Source organism: Neodiprion lecontei, chromosome 2, assembly GCF_021901455.1.
Source record: "Neodiprion lecontei isolate iyNeoLeco1 chromosome 2, iyNeoLeco1.1, whole genome shotgun sequence".
NCBI lineage: Eukaryota > Metazoa > Arthropoda > Insecta > Hymenoptera > Diprionidae > Neodiprion > Neodiprion lecontei.
Window position 1 is genome coordinate 12,482,507 of NC_060261.1, and position 20,579 is coordinate 12,503,085.

A 20,579-nucleotide genomic window follows, 5' to 3' on the forward strand; every position below is an offset into this window, starting at 1 on the left:
GCTTACGGAAATTGTGCTTCCTTCAGTATCATTATCGGTGCTATCGTCTGCTTCGCAGTCAACGATATTTAAATTTCCTAAATGCAATATGGCAGCTAGAATGCGGAGCATATCGTCTTGTTGTCTGGATGAGAAGCCCAGCATCGTCAGAGCAGTGATTGTTTCGTCAAAGGACTTGCCATCGTCAACTCCTTCTATTCGGGGATTGTTTCCTTGATTTAGGTAATGGAACTTGTTTTGAAATTCCAGATGCAAATGCGGCAGCTGGTTCGAAGCTCCGCACATTTGGTAGAATATGTGATAATTTCTTTCCTCATTCGCCTATTCGTGATATAACGATGATTAGTTGTTTTCATATCATATCATATTTAAATAAGAATTTTTCATTCAACTGCATGCAAAGCACTGGGTCCAAAATATTGGCGTAGCTAGAGCAAAATGGCGTCGTCCTGAGTGTTCAGCTGATCGTTTCAACCCCGGTTTTGGCTGAATCACGCAAATAAAAAGAGATAGAAAACTTTCTGTAAGCGGTTACACTTTCAACTTGTAATATTAAGTAAATAAAAAGTTGAAAATACATTGTAAAACTACTTTCATAATTAAATATGATAGGTAAGTTTCCTGCCGCCAGATGGCGTGTTCTGAATCTAAGAATGCCAATATTTTGAACCAAGTACGTGATCACGACAGCTTCGAACTTACTTGGAAAACAACTCGGGATTTCTCCAGTAAATAAGTTCTCATGCTCGCTCCGGTGATGTGATAATGTTTGTTGAACTGGATTTCAATGAATTTACCAAACCTCGACGAGTTGTCATTGCGTGTAGTCTTCGCGTTACCAATCGCCTCCATTATCGGCGACGAAGCTAGAACTTTTTTTTCTACCTGAGTTTCCGTCGACGAGCCGCCCACCGTCGCGAAATACCGCATCGCGTATTTCGCAGATACGGTTTTACCTGCTCCAGATTCTCCGGAAACAATAATCGACTGGTCATGATTTTCCCTATACAAAAGTTATAATACGCATTAATTTGTGACAAAGACGTACCTATTGTTATATTTGGACTTTGTTGCATTTTCAGCTACCAGGGTGAAATTAATATGAATACTGGATCTTTCTGTTTTACCGACAAATTGAGTAAATAATATTTTGAACCTTTTTTTTTTCTCTTAATCTTGTAGACATATTAACAAATGTTTGACAAATTTACGGAACCTTACAATCGTATTTTGTGTATTTTCTCATTGATTTGTATTCTAATTTTCTTAGTGGCTATGCAAGCGAGTTTACAACTTTTTTGATTTCCCTATTTTGGGACGATTTTATATTTCGGAAGAAGAAAAAAGTATTAAAATTGATTTGCCGAATTTGTCGATAAAACAGAAAGGTCTGATATTTCTTCAATCTTGGATACGTTGCAATGAACCATACCGTTCCAATTTAGTGTAAGCCTCTTCAGCAACAGCGAAAATGTGCGGTTCGAGGTCACCCATGGCTTGACCGCGGTAGGTCCATATCGTGTCATTTCCATAAATGGGCAATTCATTGTAGGGGTTGAAAGCGACAAGGACAATTCCGCAGTAAGTGTATATAGAGTGCCTTTGAAATCGGATTTGAAGGTTGTACAGAACGGCTGGCTCGTGAAGAAATGATAGAGAAGTTAAATTCTTCTCCCCAATAAGAATATCCGGGTTTCTCAAGGGCGGTAAATCAGCATCCGACTTAATTTCTACCAGCTTCGTCTGGTTTGACTCCTCGGTTCTCACTTGCAGCCTCGAGCTACCCGCTTTGTAATCCTCCAAAAGCACTGCCGTTTCCCAAACCTTGTCCGGATGTGGAACCCATACTTTACTATTCTGAAAAATGATGAAAACAGAGTAAACATATCAGAATCATTGAAATCTGGAACTGAATTCCGAATGGTAAAAAACCAGAATGACCGTTAGGCAGGATTTCATCAGCTCAAGGATTCAGAATTTCGAATTTTTCGAATTTCCGGATAGTCGAAACTCCGAACGGTCAAAATCCAAAGCAATTCTAGTTTCCAAAAGTTTCTATGCTAAATTTTCTGAACGCCTTATGAAACGTTCCGTTAGTAGTTCGAATTATTCGAAATTCGAACTATTCCGAGTATTTATTATATTATCGGCAATTCAAAACATTTGGTGTTTTAGACTGTATGAATTGATGAAATTCGACGAAATGGACAACATGATTTTTTATTAGTCAGAATATTTGATCGAGAAGTCTTATTCGAGCTTTGATAGTTCGATCAGAAATTTCAATAAACTGGATGGACGTTTTTATAGAAATGATACAGAAACTAGCATGCGCGGATGAAGCAATATGGCGTCGCATCGGGCAATCGTTGATCGTTAAAGCTGTACGGTATTACATAGCTGAATCATGCGAATATTACGGGGTAGAAAACTCCTTTCAAGCGATTGCGACTATGCGTTGTCACGACGAGTTTATTATCAATAAAACATAGATCAAAAACTACTTTTACTATCGAATATTACACGTGGTATATTTTCTATCGACAGATGGCGTGCTCAGAGCAATCATACGGAGCACCTGACCTCGGGATCTCATGACTGACCCGATTCTGCACAACTCGGTGTAATCGACAAATCCCTTCTCTTACCTACGATGGCTTGCATTTGAGATTCATGTTCGAAACTAACACCATGTAAATACACTCGTGGCCTTTCGCCGGTTGGGCATTTGGGCTTTCTACTGGATCCACTTCGCGTCCTTTTTACTCCAGTCTCTTCGCCTATTGTTCAAAACTTGGAACCTGTTTCAGACATTTGTTATTCTTGCGTTTTTTTTTTTTTAATTGCCGATTTATCGAGTAGACATAATTTTTACTAACATCAATTACGTGAGTAAAAGTTACAGTATAAACGTATTGTTGTTTCGGTTTGGATAAAAGGTCAAGCTCGCTTTCGAAATTAAACGGTCAAGAAGAATTCTCTTGAAGAGAATGAATCACCGTGATAATCTCGACTGAAAAGTTAGATACTCAGTTTATAATGAGATTATACCGGGAAGACCGCTTGCTAACAGCGTTTGACACTCGCAGTAACGTAATTTCCCTTTTTCCATCCAATATTTATTACAGGTTCAATGATTTGCCCGTGGATTGTAGTTCGAAAGAATTGAATACCAGATCGACCATTTTGTGAAATTTTGAACTCGTTTCCAACAAAAATTAGTTCTTAACTAAGCCCCACGAATTTTTTCATCATTCTAAAACTTCGTGCAAAAATATTTTAACTATTATTTATTGAAATTATGAATAGTGAAAAACTTTTTCAAAATTTTGATGTCAAAAGTATTCCGATTCCGTGAAATTATTGAAAAATGATCAGAGTTCGCGTAACCTTCTTTTTGTTACAAAAAACCTGAGAAGTGTTTTCGCATAAGAGAATGAACAATTCATTATCTGTTTATCGCGATAATATTACCTAGAGTTGTGGACTTCCAAACGGCACAAATCGTCGCTTTCAAGTCACCTACAGTTCGCTTCATGATTTTGAAATTAATACATTCCACAGTGAAACAATTGAATTCTCACTATACCAATGAATAAATTCCCAAAATAATTGATGTGGCATTGAAGACATAACAGAGTTGTATAAGTGTCTCAATAATGCTTCAAAGTATTGATAATAACACGTATTATGGATAACATCATTCCTTTTGACGCTGCATATCGTCCATTTTTTTGTCTTTACGTAAGAATACGATATAATTATAACGTGTTTAAAATTTTTTAAATGTCTTTCTTGATGTTTATTAAAAATTACGTTAATAATATGCATAAAAAACTTTTACATACAGACACAAGTTACACATTATACGCTGTATCGATAATAAACAAACATGTGTAACATTATTCGAGTACGTTGGCAAACAAAGTACGGCAAACAAGTTGTGTTGTAAGGTTTCACAATCGACGCCTACGTCTGACAGGGATGAAATTTTCTCCAAGTGTCATGTGTCAAAACGACGCTGTTTGATAAGGTCAGGAGTTACAACCGCTGCGGGTCAGCGTTATTGGGTAATTAGTTCGAATTCAAGTCTTAATAATAGAGGAGTAGTTTATGCTTTTTCGGACAAAAGACAACCGTCGATTTTGTGCAAAAATTGAATGTATAAATATTAAATATTAATAGTATTCAAAATTTCACCATCATATTTGAGAATTTCATTTTCAAACAAATTGGCTAATACGAATGGTGATAATAAGTCAATTAATTCAATTAGCAGAAAGTCGAGTTACATGTATGTATTCATTGTGCTGGGTATATAATTGTATTTGCCAGAAAGAAACAAAATTCGAACCATTTCTAAAATCAATAGAGTTAAAACCAGTATCGGGCGACCGCTAATTATAACGGAATTAATTATTATTTACAATTGTAATTTGTATTCCATTCCGCCCATTCCGATTACAACTTACAAGTATAATTTTCATTTTAATATCGTCTCATTTCATCACGTAATTAACAAAATATAATTTTGTCTATCATTGATCAAGGGTCATTACGATTCCGCGCCATGTTCGTGACGTTATTGTTGGATATACCAGCATAACCTAGTATTAATACCACGGATTAAAACCTACAGGTAGATACGGCTAACGGTGACGTCACGAAAACGGCGCGAAAAATGGCGCGTTTCAAAAAGTTCTGATTTTCAAATACTCGTTAAATTCTACGTATCTAACATAACAACGTTACACATTGTTTTAATCACTATCTAACAACTCAGTTATCATTTAGTTTGTTTACACTTGATCGGGTCTACTACGGGTACATACCATAAACAAGACGATAGGATTTAGACGCGCCTTTAAACTGCCCATTGAATTAAGCGAGTCTTTTTAACCGCTTCTCCACTGGCGTGTAACGGTAAGTGACGTCATCCAGTTTACCTGTTTGCTATTCAAAGCGAGTTCAATTTGAACTCTTTGCGCGTGATTCTGAGTTGACGAAAAAAGTACCGTATTTGTCGGATTTTTTCTCTTCCTTTCATCTTTTTCAAGGGGGAGTTAAATATTACCGATGGAAATCAGAAGCGCGTGAAGTCAAGATTTACATTTATTACTTCACGGTTAGTGTGCAGAAAATGAAAGTCTCACACTGAAAAGTGAGCATCTCTAAAACCGGCCTGCAGTGATTACGTTGATTTGAAATCGAGAGGATTCTGGTTTTAATCCTTCTTCACCTACGGCTTTAAATGTCCCGTTACTTTAGATCTTCAGCTTCAAAATTAAAACCAAACGACAGTAGAACTTTTGCAAGAATTCGTGTGTCGGAGGGGAATTGTTGTTTTTCAAATTCAATTCAAGTTAATTGTTTTGCTAAATGAAAAACAATTTACCTAAATTTCGTAACCCTCCGAATTTCATCTTCCGTTCGGTTTTACCACAAACGGAAGTAAAAGTGGTCGTTAATTATAGCTTGTTGAAATTTGTGAAAATTTTTTCACAGTCATTCTACATAAATTAATAATATTTCTATACATACGTCGTTTGCTTTGCATTTGAATGCAAAAATATATTTTTTTTTTTTTTGTTATAAACTAGCAAATATTGTGAAGAAGAAAAAAAAGAAAAGAAAATCATGCATTCAAGAACTAATACTTTGAATATTATTGGTTTACACAGAAATCACGTAATTTAGTCATACTCACAATGAATTCAACAACTTTTTATCTCACCATTTTTTATCTCTTCTATCTGAAACTATGGAAAAAAAAAACGAAATCGGCGAAAATATCGAACTTTCCTCAATTTTGCTTTAATAAAATATGAGTAATTTGCAGCGATTAAGATATAATCGTAGTGGAATGGAATACATACATGTGTGTTTACGTATTAAACAGGTATAAAAATTACAATCGCGAGCTTTCGCCGGCAGAGAGATTTACCAGCTGCAAGTGAGTGGAATCGGAGGTTCTGCAATTCCACGTGTAATATTATGTCCGTTATATCCACACGTCCGTAATCTCAACTGACTGTAACAAGGCAGGTATGCTGTAGATAAGAAACTCATTCACTTTGCGTTTTGTGCACGTAGCCAAGATGTTTAAGTAGTTTTTGCCTGCATAATAAAATGACGATCGTTTCAAAATTATGGTATAAAAAGACTCGACAAGCCTCGCTTGAAAGGTCGAACTGAAAAATTTCGTTTTCGAATGTAGGAGGAAAAAAAAAACAACGACAACAACAAGAAAATAACAATGAATTTTGTCGCAGGAATAAATTGTCAAATTGTTAAACTGACCTACTCGTTTTTTCCCCCGAATTTTTTCGGTCGAAATCAAAAACCAAGATACAAAATATTTTTCTCGCGTAGAACCTAACAACATGTCAGCTTATTTTTTACTGTGTCTACTGAAAAATGAATTAAACTTGAGATATTTTGAAGCATCCGCGACTAAGAAACAAAGGAAAAGCGAATCGTGTGATCGGTTGCGTACAATTTTTTTCGATTGTCATTTCATTTTTTTACTCCAGAAGTCGAATGGCAGCTTTTCTCACAATTTTGTCACAAAATCTTATACACAACGTTCCTGCAGTAAAAACAATGAATAGTTTTCATGTTTTTCGATAAAAAATTAACTTGACAAGGTCGATGCAATTGCGCAATAAAATCCGTTGAAACAATGATAGAAAACAACTGTAACTTATATTTTTGTGTTACGTTTACGCAAAGAAAAAAGTAATAAAAATCGACCGTTTTCGAGTGGATTTGAGATTCAAAAATCGGTAAAAATTTACAGAAAGTCTTTTTAATCGGACAAACTTTTGGAAAATTCTAACGAAAGGAGCAGCAATAAAAATTGGCTGAGTTCACGGAGAAAATGTTTAATGAATGATAAGGTGCATGAATGATGCAGGACCGAAATCGTAGGTTTTTTCTTTTTTTAAATCAAACGGTTCTCAAGCTTTCTACGGTTTGCGAACATCGTAATGTGGTATAATTTATACATATAGCAGACAGGTAATTACAATTTGCGTTAGCGCGTGGCTCTCATGGAAACTTAACGATTAAATTCCCACGATGTTTTTGTCTGCTCACAATTCATTCGTGCGAGAATCAGGAATCAACAATCCGAGATTCAAGACGGAATTTACCGTTGCAGCCCAACTTCTATGGGTACAATTCTCATTTGAATCGAGTAATAACATCGTACGCAAGTTTACAGTTACTTGGAATATTTTTACTATTATTAATAGGGCTCTGGATAAAATTGTTTTCAGAAACTTTTCAAATTTTCAACCAATTTACTCAGAATATAAATTTTTAGCACTAGGTCAGTTTTCCGACATTTCGAGATCTAGTAAAAGCTCAATTTTTCATACTCGGGGTGATTAAATTATTACAATAACTTCTTCTTTTTTTTTTTTGAAAACAGAGAAAAGGGAAGTTGAAAAACATCACCGATGGACGGAAATTTTTAGGGAGTTCATTCGCTAGCAAAATAATTCATAACAGCGGAAATCGGTCCAACAAATATCAAAAAAAGTCCTTCTCAATGAGTAAAATAAATTATAAAAAAAAAAAAAAAATGATACAGTAATGTAATGGCTTTAAAATTATTAATAACCGAGTTTGTTCCATTGGAATTCGTGGGTCACACGAGTTTTAAAGTATACCTACGAGTCTCACAATCAGTCAAACAGTCAACTATGCGTGGAACCTGAGAACTCATAATAAGGAGTCATGCTTCGATTGCCATAACGAATTTGGATCTGCACAGTATTTAAATACAGTCACGCTTCGGTAAGTGAAATAATTACTTACACGCTGCAGTATTTTTAATACATAACATATGAGGCGTTGGATGCAGTAACAACTTAATTTGAGTCAAGTTTTGGCGAGAAAAGTGAACAAAAAAATAATGCGTATAAAGTAATCAATTAGTTGCATCTCAATTGAAGCATTGATGTCTAAACTCAATTCGTAGCAGATTATTGTCTGTACATTAACGTTGTTAAAAAAAAAAATGTAAAAAAAAGTTCAATTAATAGTTTAAATAATAGTAAATAAAGAGATGCAACTGAGTCGTTTTCGGAGAGAACTTGTGTTAATAATACATCAACGTTTCATGCTTAGTTTTAGTTTATTCAATGGCAATGCATATTACAAAAATGTCAAAATTAAAATTCACAAATAGTGAATGAAATTTATACATAATAATCTAAATATAAGTATACTATAATCTTAGAATATAATTGTTTCTTGTACGCTTATTTGTTACTATTGTATGTACTAAGACACACTCCAATCAGTTGTACTTGTAGACTGATTCATCGCTAATCTCACAAAAACTCACAACTCACTTGAAAAAGCGAAACAATATACGAGAAATTTACGCAACGTTTGTTTTGACGATGACGAATCGCGTTCGTATCGAAATTGAGCGATATATTTAATATAAACCACGAAAAATTTGTCTACTCAAAAATCATATTGAAGTTAGTAACGTTATCGTAACGATTCACGCTGAGGAAAAACCGTTATTTCGCGATTTTCGAACTGTTTGAAATTCAGTAACCCGTAATAAAACGAAACAAACTCATGTTTCGAAATCTTACTTGCTTTAAAATCATTGTAAAATTATGAAAACAGTAATTTATATATATATATATATACCTATGTATATATGACAAACGTTTTTTATTCCTTTTTTTAATGCAATAATACATTTTTCGATAAGATCGAGTTGATAAAGAAACAATATGAACATTAATTTGCGTTTCGGTCTGATAAAATAAAAATAAAATACAAAAGTACGTTGATCATAATTTTTCTGTTTTTTTAATATCGTCTCAAAAAGCTAGATTCATCCAACGAACTTAGCTAATTATTCAGGACATATCATAATCTTATCATCGTTATACGTACACATACGTATATATCAATCTTTTCCGGCGATAAAAAGTGGAGAATTCCTGACGTCCGGATCCACTGACTCATTTACACGCATTTGCACGCCTATTTTATGTATTATATACATGATGTACGTATTTATTAATGTACCGTTAATATGAAGGATAAAATTCTCCTCCACGTCACGCTCACGCATACACTATAGATTATATCTATAATGTATTACATGTATAGTATATTTAAGAATTGTGGAAGCCCAAGTCTCAATTATAAATTCTAGCACACTTATTTCACTTTACTTTTAAAAAATTCGAAATTCGGAATTTTTCTAATGAATCACAAAATTTCAGTGATATTTCTAATTCCAGTTTTTCGCGGAAACTTTTTGCACAAATTATGGAATTTTTGATTTTCAACGTACACTGTACGAAATTTATATGTATATGTGCATTCATACTATATATGATACATACATTCATGTGGTGTCATATGTTCAAAGGCGTACAATAAGGGGAGTTATAGACAGAGTCGAAAGTATCGTGTTTTGATAAGATAAAAAAGAATTGTTCGGTGATTATCTAATTGCCGACACGTTTTGTTATTATCGGTCTATACAGCCTGATGACGTTCAGGCCTTTACAATTATCAAAATAATAAACAGACAGTATTGAACATGATATTTGAACAATGACGTCGATTGAATTCAATTCGCAATTGCTCGTCTTTATTTACGTTGAAATAATTTTATGCTTCCACTTTTTCCTTAATATTTAATTATTCGGTAAATGTTTTATTCAAATTAAGAAAATCATTGGCAATTTTTCGCAATTTTAGAAAAAAAAAATTTCTTCATCAAAACTTAACGGGCTTATTATAAAGACTTGGTAAAAATGTCTGACTAGAAACTTCTTGAAAATCAATCGACGAAGCTGACAACCTAATATACAAATACTTCAGAGATTTTATAGAAAGATTTTGAAAAAATTTCGCATTCTGTAACGTAGGGTTCGACTAAACTGAATAGACAAACTGTATAACATAGTTTGTGCCTAATAACTTTTTACGCACAAAATAATCACCATCGAATAAAAAATTGTCAAAATTGACTCTGCTTTAAATTGTTCTAGGTGTAGTAATGTTCAACGATTGGTTACGCGCGGCTCACTATTTTTTTTTTTTTTTTGGTAAAAAAAAAATTGAACAAGTTTTACTTTCTAGACAAATTTACGTGCCAATGACCGATGAGGCAAAACTTAAAACTTATATAGAAAGAAAACTCGTTTAAATTTTCATTCCAAATAAATAGTGAGCCAACAGTAACATTCGTCAATGCCTTAACCTCCCGGCTAACTTGTTTTCGGTCCGAAACAAAACTGCGATTTCGATTCTACACGACTTACGTGACAATGACTCCCAATCACTCGCGTCGGCGGCATCGCCAGTCATTGTCACATAATTCGTATAGAAACGAACTCGCATTTTTTTTCGGACCGAAAACAAGTTAGCCGGAAAGTTGAGGCATCGACGAATATTACTGTACGTAGTCCCTTAATTTTTTTAATTGTGCGCGTGTTAGAGCATGCCGACGAAAGAACAAACCTAGGATTCGTCTGGGATCGTCGGAAAATAGGCTCGCTCAGTTGTTCAAGCAGGAATCGATAGTCCCGTGAATCCATCCCCGAGTCGCCGGTGCGGGCGCGACCCCCGTTGAAAATTCGCGGAGGAACAGATCGAGGTCAAGTTTTCTATGCGTCTATCTACGAATACGGATTTCATGATCCGCACGTTTTTTCTTTACGATATATATTCGAGATTCAAAATATTCGTCTGATTATTTCCTACAGATTAGAAAAAAAAAAGAACAAAAAAAAAGAACGGAATTCTCTCAGTTTGGTTTATTATTCTTAAGTGTATTCCAAAAAATTACCAGGATTCGAACACTTCGTGTGCACAGTAATAATCAGATACCTTTCCGAACGTTTTCATACATTTTCAGCCTTTCAAAATAAGATTTGAAAGAGAAAATGTTTTGGTTTTTTTTTTTTTTTCATAAAAAAATATAACACTGATTATAATTCGTCACGTGCGATGATGGACATTATTTTTATGGAAAATTTGCAGAATCAACTGTGCTCACTTCAGAATTTTAAATAATTTACGAATATTTTATGCGTCTTTAAAATAAAATTATTTACAATTTATACATATATGAAAATCTTCTGAATTAAATTTCTGATAATACCGCAAAGAAATATTCTTTTAATTTTTAGGATCGTTTGAAATTTATTTCGAAGTGATGAAAGTTTTGTGAGTTTATCGAATCATTTACCAATTGTTGACAAAGATTGTTGAAAAAACATTTTCACCAGGGGATTGCTTCAAATCGTCGGAAATTTTCAAACACAGCTAAATAAGTTTGGATGTCCCAATTAAGTCGATACAATTATTGTTAACCTGACATTGAATGCGTTTCGCAGAATACGCGTTTGCGAAATTTAAATGATAATGTTTTACATCAAATTTGAAGACGGTTAAAATAACCATGTTCGACATCGGTGTAAGACTGGTTTATTTATTCTTCATCCTAGATTCCAGAATACCAAAGCTCTGAATGGACGAAAAAGCTCTCGCGTCAAAAACGTCAATAACTCATCTGGGTCACACTTTCCTCTTTAATTTCGTGGAAATAGTTGGTGGAAGAAAACGAGATTTAATGAAAACTATCTATAAGGTTACAGTTATGTTTTTCGAAGTATAGAAATAAATTTATTGTAAAAAGAAGCAGGAGAAAAATGTAATGAAATAAATGTTAGCCATATCTTTTGTCCTCTCCTTTTCAAATATTTATTTACTACCTATTAAAACTGCTGAATTTCATTTCACAATTATGCATTTTTGTATTAAAAATTGATCACTTTTCCAAACACTCTGTAGTTTTATAAAAAGCAAGCTTCTTCAAAAACCTACCTTGACATTTTTGTCAAAATTCGTTATAATACTTTAACATCATCAATGGGTATTGTAGATTGATTCCGTAGATATTTTTAGTACAAATTCCAATTCCAATTTCTTGAAAAAATTTACACCGTATTTCGGATCCTGGACAATGGAAAATAATTGAACACCACAAAAATGCAAGAATGAATCAGATCCTTGTTAAAATATAGTATGAAATAGATTTCAAATATTCTCAAGCTGCAATTGAATCGACCAGCTGCGTAATCAAGGCATTGGTCAGAACATATCAATACAATGACTAATTGCGAGCGATATATTATTTTCCAATCGGTGGACGATGAGCGGAAATATGGATCGCCCAATTGAGCCTAACTCAGAATTATAAACGATAACAACAATAAGCGTGTAGAGAAAATAATTTCGGAGCAAATCGATATCGCAGCTTTCCTCGCGAATTGCACCTAGGTAAACATCTCGTCATAATATGCGGGAGTATAATTCGGCCGGCCAGCTGTGTGTGCAAATTCGAATTTTCTGTCTTTCGACCGGTTCCGGTTTTATTTCTGTTGTTCCACGGAGACTGCGAGAGTTAAACGCGTCAGTCGATCGTGTCGACAAGACGAATTTGTTTTTCTCATATTCCGAAAACCGTGTTCAAAAGTCGAGGATGAAAGTGTACGGGCGTGTGCGAATGCGATGAGAAACAAGCGAACAACGAGAAACCTAAGAAATATATGAATTGATCGATTAATTTTGCATCCGCGAATTCGATCCACCGTTTACCTTAACGTATAATTCCCTTGTCGTCATGGTGGCGATGGATAAGAGTCCAATTTCCGTTGCTGATTCTCACTAAATTCCATTAATCCCTTGTGTATCCTCCGCGTAAAGAGCGTCACAACATTTTGGAGCGCGAAGGTTTCGTTCCGAGTTCTTTAACACGTACAAAATCGACACCGATTCTATCGCGACTCACTATCAGCCTTCGGATGGCTTGCGACTCACAGCTGGGCTTGTGGCTTACTATCGGTTGGCATTGTACGCCTCATGCTCTCCCCACTTCCTCCATTCCTCTCCTTTCCTTACCCCCCCCCACAGTAGCCTGGTTTCACACAGGTGATGAACCTATCTACAGCGACAGGTGTCGCGATCTGTTTTGACTCTGCCGAAGTCGATTGGGTCCAGAACGCGTCGATATGGACTCCAGCGACAACAGACGTTGGGTGTATCGACTTGCATTGGTGCAGGAAAATGCAGGAATCTGTCGAAGTATTCTTACAAGATACGATTAGCACGAAAACTTTTCTTTGTTGCGTATTTTCATCACACATTTCGTTCTGTTCTTTCCCATTTTTATTCGACATTTTTTTATTTTCGACAATCCTGGACATACCTATGTATCATGTTACTTCGGAACTAAGGTGTCATTTGGTGGCAGTGAATATGCAACACTAATTGTGATGGTGTCGTAATTAGTGTATTTGAAAGTGTTTTTTCACCGTATGTTTTTCTCTATGTCGATTTAGCGACTTAAAATCAGAGTCGAACAACTTAAACGACGTTTTCTGCGCTCCGTTTAATTAGCCTCAAATTATCAGCTGATCGCTCGACGCGACGCCATATTGTTCTAAACCGAATATCCCAATAATAGCAATTTTCGAGCGATCAAAAAATGAAGGAAAGAAAATTTTACCGACAAACTTGATTAACTCAACTTTTGTATACAATATACAATAATCACTAAGCTGCAACCAAAACATCTGTCGTGTCAATATTCAATTTGTTTTTTTATTGACAAACTTGAACGCGATTCATTACACGTTTCATACCTACATCTCGATATTATAAATGTTAAATAGGTACACACGCAATGATGAATAAAATAACCGAGAATATGATGGCAATTGTTTATCGAAATAGAGTAGAGTGGATCTGATTTACAGGTGTATAATTCATTAAATGTCATTGATTAACCTCACTTCAGTTAATTTTCTAGCAGTAATAATCGGATAAAATCATGTCTGAGCAATAGTGAATTGTATAATAGATAAATACGTATTGGAAGTGAATCGTGTGACTTGAAAAATGGCTTTCTTTCAATTGACTTTGAAAGCTAGGCGGCTTGAGCAAATGAAACTTCTGTATCAGGATGAGAAAATGAGATCTATAGAAGTTTCTAAAGGAGCCAAGATCCATTACACATTTAGGCAGAAGATTCGTTACAAAAAGAAACTGTATGTTATCAAGTCTAATATGCCGAGTAAATATTTGGTTATTTTTATTAGTCACGATTTGTCAATCGTCCCAAGAAATTGAGTCACTCGAGATTAAAGTCCAAGACATCGGTAGGAAAAAAACCCAAACAGAAAGAGGGAGCATTGGACAGCTTGGACTTTACTGTGATCAAGCAGCTCTTCTTCATTGTTATATGTGTATATGATTTTTGGAAGCAGAGTTACCAGTTGCTTTGCATTGGAAACCGCCGTTTTACGAAATTATCCACTCTGATTCAAAGTCAATTCGTCGTGGGTTCGTCAAAAATGTTAAAAAAAAAACGGCGGAATCTCCAGCTGCTTTTCCAATGCTTCCTCGGTCAATGCATTTTTTTGTCGATTTATTGGACTTTAACCCTGCTGCTATGATCTATTGCGACGATAGCAAATTTAAAAAAATGTTCTTCCCGCCTCAGAAATGTATTTTTTCCCTGCACAAATCCAATTCATTAGCATTCAGCTAACGAAATCTGTGCAAAAACAAATTTGCATACTTTCGATAGGAATCGGTGATTTCTTTTTTCTGATTTCTAGCCTGATATTAAGATTCAAAAATTGGCTGAAAAGTTTGGCATCTTGTCCAAAGGATTCTTGGTTTCACGAAAAGGCAGTTTTACTGCGAACGGATGGAACGTTTGAAAATTACGTCCTCAAAAGCGTTCTCGGATTTCTTGGTGGAATATTCCTCACCTACATGTTCTTCATGTTTTTCATATTCCAATTGAACTTCACCCTGTCATCCGCAACGCTGTTCAGCTCATTTTTGGGGATTATTCTAACCATCGGCTTGGCGTTTTCCAACCGTGTCAGGTATTCGAACTATATTTTTTCTCGTGGTATTGGGATATTTGATGCTGGCCGCAGGGTTAATCACTCGTGAAATCTGGTGTAAACTTTTCCGGAAATCATGTGAAATTTCCTGAAATCTTCTGAATTCTCTGGAAAACTTTTAAAATCGTCTGAAATCTCTTGAAATCTGTTGAAACTTCGGAGATTTTCCTTTGAAAAAATTCTCTGAAATCCCACGAAGTCTCTTGTAATCTTTTATAATCTATGATTTTATTCCGATTACTGTCATATGATTCGAATACTTTTGGTAATTTGATACAAATTTTACAGAATTTCGCTGTTCCAAATATTTTCCAGTTAGAAAATTAAAAGTAAAGATCATTATCACTTTGATAAATGATCAAAGGATAGTATGAACACGCTATAGAACTCAGCTTCTTGACGTTTCGAACTACAATTTAACGTTGAAACCCACCGTTTATAACAGATGTGTAGTGTTCCTACTCCTGCCGCAATTCTTCTCGAAACGTGGACGCCAAGCCCTTATGGCCTACGCTTTCATACTGGCATTAACTGGTCCAGCAAAAAATACGTTAAACAACATGGGTGTATTATCGGAATCGCTGGCTTGCGGACAAGTAATCAATAATAATTATAGTTTTAAATTACTTACACAACTTGTTTTACCGAAGAACGGGGAAAAATAGTGATAAGAAAAGAATAATTCCCGTACTGTTTTCGAAATGCATGCAATATAAAAAAAAAGACTCCACAGAATTTTTCTCAGTTGCGTATGTTTTTTTAGGAACAACTGAAAGCTGCGGTAAGAGCTATCGTCGATCTGATTAAAGAGCCATTCTATGCTCTACGAGATGCGATAGCTAAGGTCATGAAATCCTTAAAAAAAGTCATAAAGAAAATTAAACGGACGTTATTAGCTGTAAAAAGAATCGTGCTAAGCATACGTGAGTTTCAATACTGTTACTTTGTGTAAATCGACTTATTTCAGATCAGGCAGAAAAACTAATCATAAATTTCCATTTACCAATAGCGAATCCTCTCAAAGAAATTTTTGTTCAAGATTTTTTCTGTGTTTCTGAATTTAAAAATTTGTAAAAATATATCGAAGTCAGAGGGAAAGTCAATATGGTTTTGTGAAAATTTATTCATTTATTTGCTTGATAGAATCTGGGGGAAAAGCGTTCAAATAAATGTTTTAGAATGTAATAACAAAAATTCAATGATCATCTGATTTCAGTTAAGGTAATTAAAGCCGTGTTTCAATGGCTCGGCAGCATAATGAATATATGCAACAAGAAACTGGGCACACCTTTTGAGCGATGCGAAAAGGTGTTTGACGGAGCTGTGGCTGATTGTAAAGCTTCGCTTGGACCTTTTTTTGGCGCGATATGCAACTTGGCATACATTGCAGGTCTGCTATGCTGGATAGTAAAACCCTTTGACATAATCTGCATGCTGGTGTCGTTTATCTCGGATAGCATCATCGATGTCGTGAGGAAAAGTAATTGCACATTTTTTCGCTCCACATGTTATGTAGAAAATTGTATTTAAAATAGGAAATATTTGCTTTATCAAAAATATTTCCTGTAAATAATCCAGAACTGTATCTTTTCAGAAATCAACAAGTTTACGAAGCATGTAAAGGCGATGTTTTATGTGAAGGTTAAATTTTCACACTCCTTCCATTTTGAGACAAACCAGAGTAAGAGTATCTCTGAAGTTGCTACGGGAATTGTGACGGAGATAAGATCCAGAACAGATAGATTCTTGACCGTTTTTGATTGGATGACTGTCGTAACGAGTTTGTTTTTCCTGTTCATGATGCTTAGGTAATATAGTACAACTTTTATAAATCTCTGTATACTTCTTAAAGAATATCTAAGTTTACCACGAAGGAAAATGAGTTTTGATATTGGGATCTTTAATGCGGGCATGCCCTGGTGAAAATAATTTCCACGCTAAACTACAATAAAATGCAATTCGTTTCAAATTGTAGGAAATATTCGAAAATTGTAGGAAATCGACAAAAAGCGTAAAACGTAGTGGAAAATCGTCGACAACCGTAGTATTTTTCATAGAAAATTACAAATTTCTACGAGAAATTATAGAAATATACAATTTTCAATAAAAAATAATTCCAATTTTCGACATCGAAAAAATAAATTCATTCGTACAAACTCGTGGAACGACGTAAAAAACTACTGGTTTTCACAAAAAATTAAGATGATGTACAATTTTCTATGGAAGTAATTATAATTTCGCACCCAGACAACATACATTTTTTTTCGCGGCGTATTCTATGAGTCTCGTTTAAAAGTATGACTTTTCATAATCTCCATGAATTTTAATAAAAGAGTACGAAATTCCTACAAAAATTTGTGATGATCGACAATTTTAGAATTTGCAGAAATTTCAGACCATCGGGGAATTTTTAAGGATGCCAAATTAATCTTTAGAAAATTGCCGAAAGTTTCAGTGACCCTGTTCCAATATGAAAGAAATGCATGAGTTTTCTCTGATAGTTGAAGAAATTCTAAAATTAAGTTTGATGATTTTTCTCGAAGGTCGGAATTGTCTAAAACGTTTCTGAAACTTGCAATATTTTAATATTTTCTGAAGCATAATCATTATGAAGCTTCATAATTATTCTGAGAAATCGTTTTATCACGATGTGGCAGAATGTTTATTTGTTTTTATAGAGTAATATATTATCGAAACAAGTGGTTGACAAATGAGAGATTTGACAATCGCTATCTGACTGATGACCTACGAGAAATAGATCTGAGAAGAGCGAGGCTTGATAAAGAAACGGTACTGCCGTTAAATCGAAGAGAAAAAAACAAGTACATACCTTTGACATCCATAATTCTAATTAAGAGTGAAAAGATCAAGCTTACCAAGTCTGCAGTTTTTTTGTGCCTCATGACCTTCAAACTCGGAATCCACATGGTAGCGGACTACAGTTTATACTGGGTTCTCAGCACAATACGATATCACGGTCGATTCGAGTCGAAGGTAAGTAACGTGGGGAAGTAATTTACCTATTTCACACACTATTTTGGTCGAGTATTGAATTTTAAGTATTTTTGCAACACCTGCTTGGAAAGTTTGATATCCGGAAATAAAAAGGTGGCGCATGCACGCGTTAGAAATGTTCTACTTTCTGTTCTAGGGCTATTTTTAGCGTATCCGCATTTGCAAATAACTCAATATCACCCACCGTTAGTGACTGTGTCAGTGAGGGCGCGTTACCTAACCTTAATTTTACATGCTGTTAGTGGCTCCTTCGGTATTTTTCGAAATAAGCTTTACGTGCAGGTGTTATCATAAATATCATGTGTGACACTTCTGGATAAGTGATATCTGACCTGTGCGATTATAGTACTCGCTTTCGGCTCGTACCGCGAGCTACCCTCGTTCAGACATCGCCTACTTTTCGCACTTGTCACATAATATACTATTCTTCACTGCGTATTTCATCCTGCATCCATCGATGTCATAAAACGGGAGTCTACCAGATTGCACGAAGTATTCTGTGCTACGGTCTTTATTAAATTAGCCTAAAACGATCAGCTGATTGTTCGATGTGACGCCATATTGCCCTAAAATCACGTCGTTAAAATCTGCAGGTCGAAACACCGAATTCTGTGGGAGTGTACGTGTCGGGAACCGGATTTCTGGCGGATTTGTATCGAAGTATTGTGCGAGCGTTTTCGCCCAAGGGGACTGAGGTCAACATGGACACCATGCCGTGCTTGCCAGACCCGATTCCCCCCGATTTAGACAGATACACGCAAATCGTATCACTGATATTTCTTTGCTGGGTCATGGCCGTTTTCGAGCCCTACGGACTGAGGCTGAGGCACGTTGTGATGTGCTACTATCACCCAGATCGCGCCAGGCAAAGGGCCGTTTGGCTGTACAATCACATAATCAGGTATGTGGTTTCCTGGTTCTCTTTTTCTCTCGAGCAAAAAAACAACTTTAAAGTTTGGGTAATGAAGGTGTTTACGATCGCACTTATGCTGACTATCAAGAAAAGTTTGGAAATTTGACAGAAACATTTTGAATATATACTTGCGTCAGCGGCTCATTTGATTTTGAAATTGACTAAACTAATGTACACTACTCGTGAAATCTCGTGAAATTGTTATAAAAACAAACTGGCCGGAGTGGCAGGGGTTCATTGTGGTGTGAAGCGATTGGCACCAAAAAGAGCCGATTGTGCTTCGTGAAACGGGGAATGCTAGTTCTAGTATTCGTCTAAAAAGATGGATGAGTCAGGTGAAAAAAACATCTTTTATATAAATTTAGCTTCAGGGTGACATAGACTATGGGACGTTCAGATAATGGGTGTCCAACGACTAGATTTGGGTTGGTTTGGGTTCAGTTTCAAAGGTTTCTGTTGTTTTAAGCTTTTGGTGTCTATTATAATTGATGTCTATCCTTTGCACTTGATTCAATATTTTTGTAAACATGGTAGTATTTGTTAAAGTAAGTATTGTTCGGTTTGTTTATAATATGGTATAGTATTATATGATATATTGTTTTTAGTAGAAAATATAAATGTTTTACAAAAACCCAATTACGTTTGGGACGCAATTACCTTTTGCATTCGGGGTTTCGGGCACCTGAGTTCTAAATCCATGAAGCGCAGGGGATTTTTCATGTAATATAAAAAAATCTTTTGATATCACATAAAATCTTGTAGAATTCTGAGAAATCACCTATAATCATTGAAATCATATGAAATCCCTAAGTTCCCTACAAACCTCCGACATCTGTCGAAATCCTTCGAAATTATCGTCAACCTCACGGAATCTTGTTATATCCTACGAGATACTTTGGATACACTAAAATCTTTGAACACAAACTGACTGATGATTAGTTTACCGCAAGTTACGAAAAAATCTCATATGATTTGTACATTTTATCAACTTTTCCAAAATACGATCATAAAATCTATAATTTCCTAAAATTTGAAATAGTTTCTTTGTCAAGACGAAGAAAAACGCGTGAAATACGATTTTCTGCATCCGTCGGTAAAATAAAAACGTGGTCCAAGATTTGACTATTACCGAAAGTTTTGTTGCACCTTTTTCATTTCTTTTCACAAAAATTCACCGTGCTCCACCTCCAGGTCACGTGGTAGTTTCATGAAATATGCAAGGCGACAACTGCGAAGAAAATTCACCAAGTCCGACAAGATGAAGACTGAGAGAGTGACCCTCCGGGAACGACTGGTGGCGATTTGTCCGATCTTGCGGCATTGCTGCGGAGCAGAGAAGGCCGCGTGCCTTTTGTGCGGAGCCGTTGAGCGGGAGGATCAATCTCTGATAAAATGTCCAAAGCCAACCTGCATAGGCTTATTCTGTGTCCACTGTTTTGCAGATTTACAAAACCGCTGCACTATTTGCATGGAACCAATCGATTACGGTGATCTCTCCGACATAAGCGAGGAAAGGTATAAGATCAATTTATCAGTGCCTCGTGATGCTGACACTGAAAATAACTTGCTCGTTGCTCATGTCGATACAGAGATTCTTCAGATGGTCAGGAACCGCTACCTTGTGGACAAAAGCTGATCGAAAAGTTGAGAGAAGATGCTTTGAAAAGGGAACAATT

General features: G+C 35.5%; 2 protein-coding genes across 3 annotated transcripts in view; one reads left to right on the forward strand and one right to left on the reverse strand.

Annotated features, from left to right (window-relative positions):
* The window catches only part of LOC107223960 (unconventional myosin-Va), a 28,903-nt gene extending 15,993 nt beyond the window's left edge, over positions 1-12,910 (reverse strand). For both annotated transcript variants that reach the window (XM_046730558.1, XM_015663842.2), the window contains exons 1-4: positions 12,655-12,910; positions 1,433-1,857; positions 703-1,003; positions 7-321 (exon numbers count right to left, since the gene is read on the reverse strand). In XM_046730558.1, the coding sequence (XP_046586514.1) occupies positions 7-321; positions 703-1,003; positions 1,433-1,857; positions 12,655-12,681 (1,068 nt within the window). In that variant the 5' untranslated portion in view covers positions 12,682-12,910. The remainder of the gene's footprint in view (positions 1-6; positions 322-702; positions 1,004-1,432; positions 1,858-12,654) is intronic.
* Positions 12,911-13,993: 1,083 nt separating this feature from the next.
* LOC124293129 (DC-STAMP domain-containing protein 2-like) lies at positions 13,994-20,579 on the forward strand. Its single transcript, XM_046732814.1, has 9 exons — positions 13,994-14,105; positions 14,679-14,954; positions 15,421-15,571; positions 15,739-15,898; positions 16,192-16,455; positions 16,570-16,783; positions 17,654-17,969; positions 18,584-18,891; positions 20,095-20,579. Exons 1-9 carry the CDS (start codon positions 14,002-14,004, stop codon positions 20,537-20,539), a joined length of 2,238 nt encoding a protein of 745 aa, XP_046588770.1. The 5' UTR covers positions 13,994-14,001; the 3' UTR covers positions 20,540-20,579.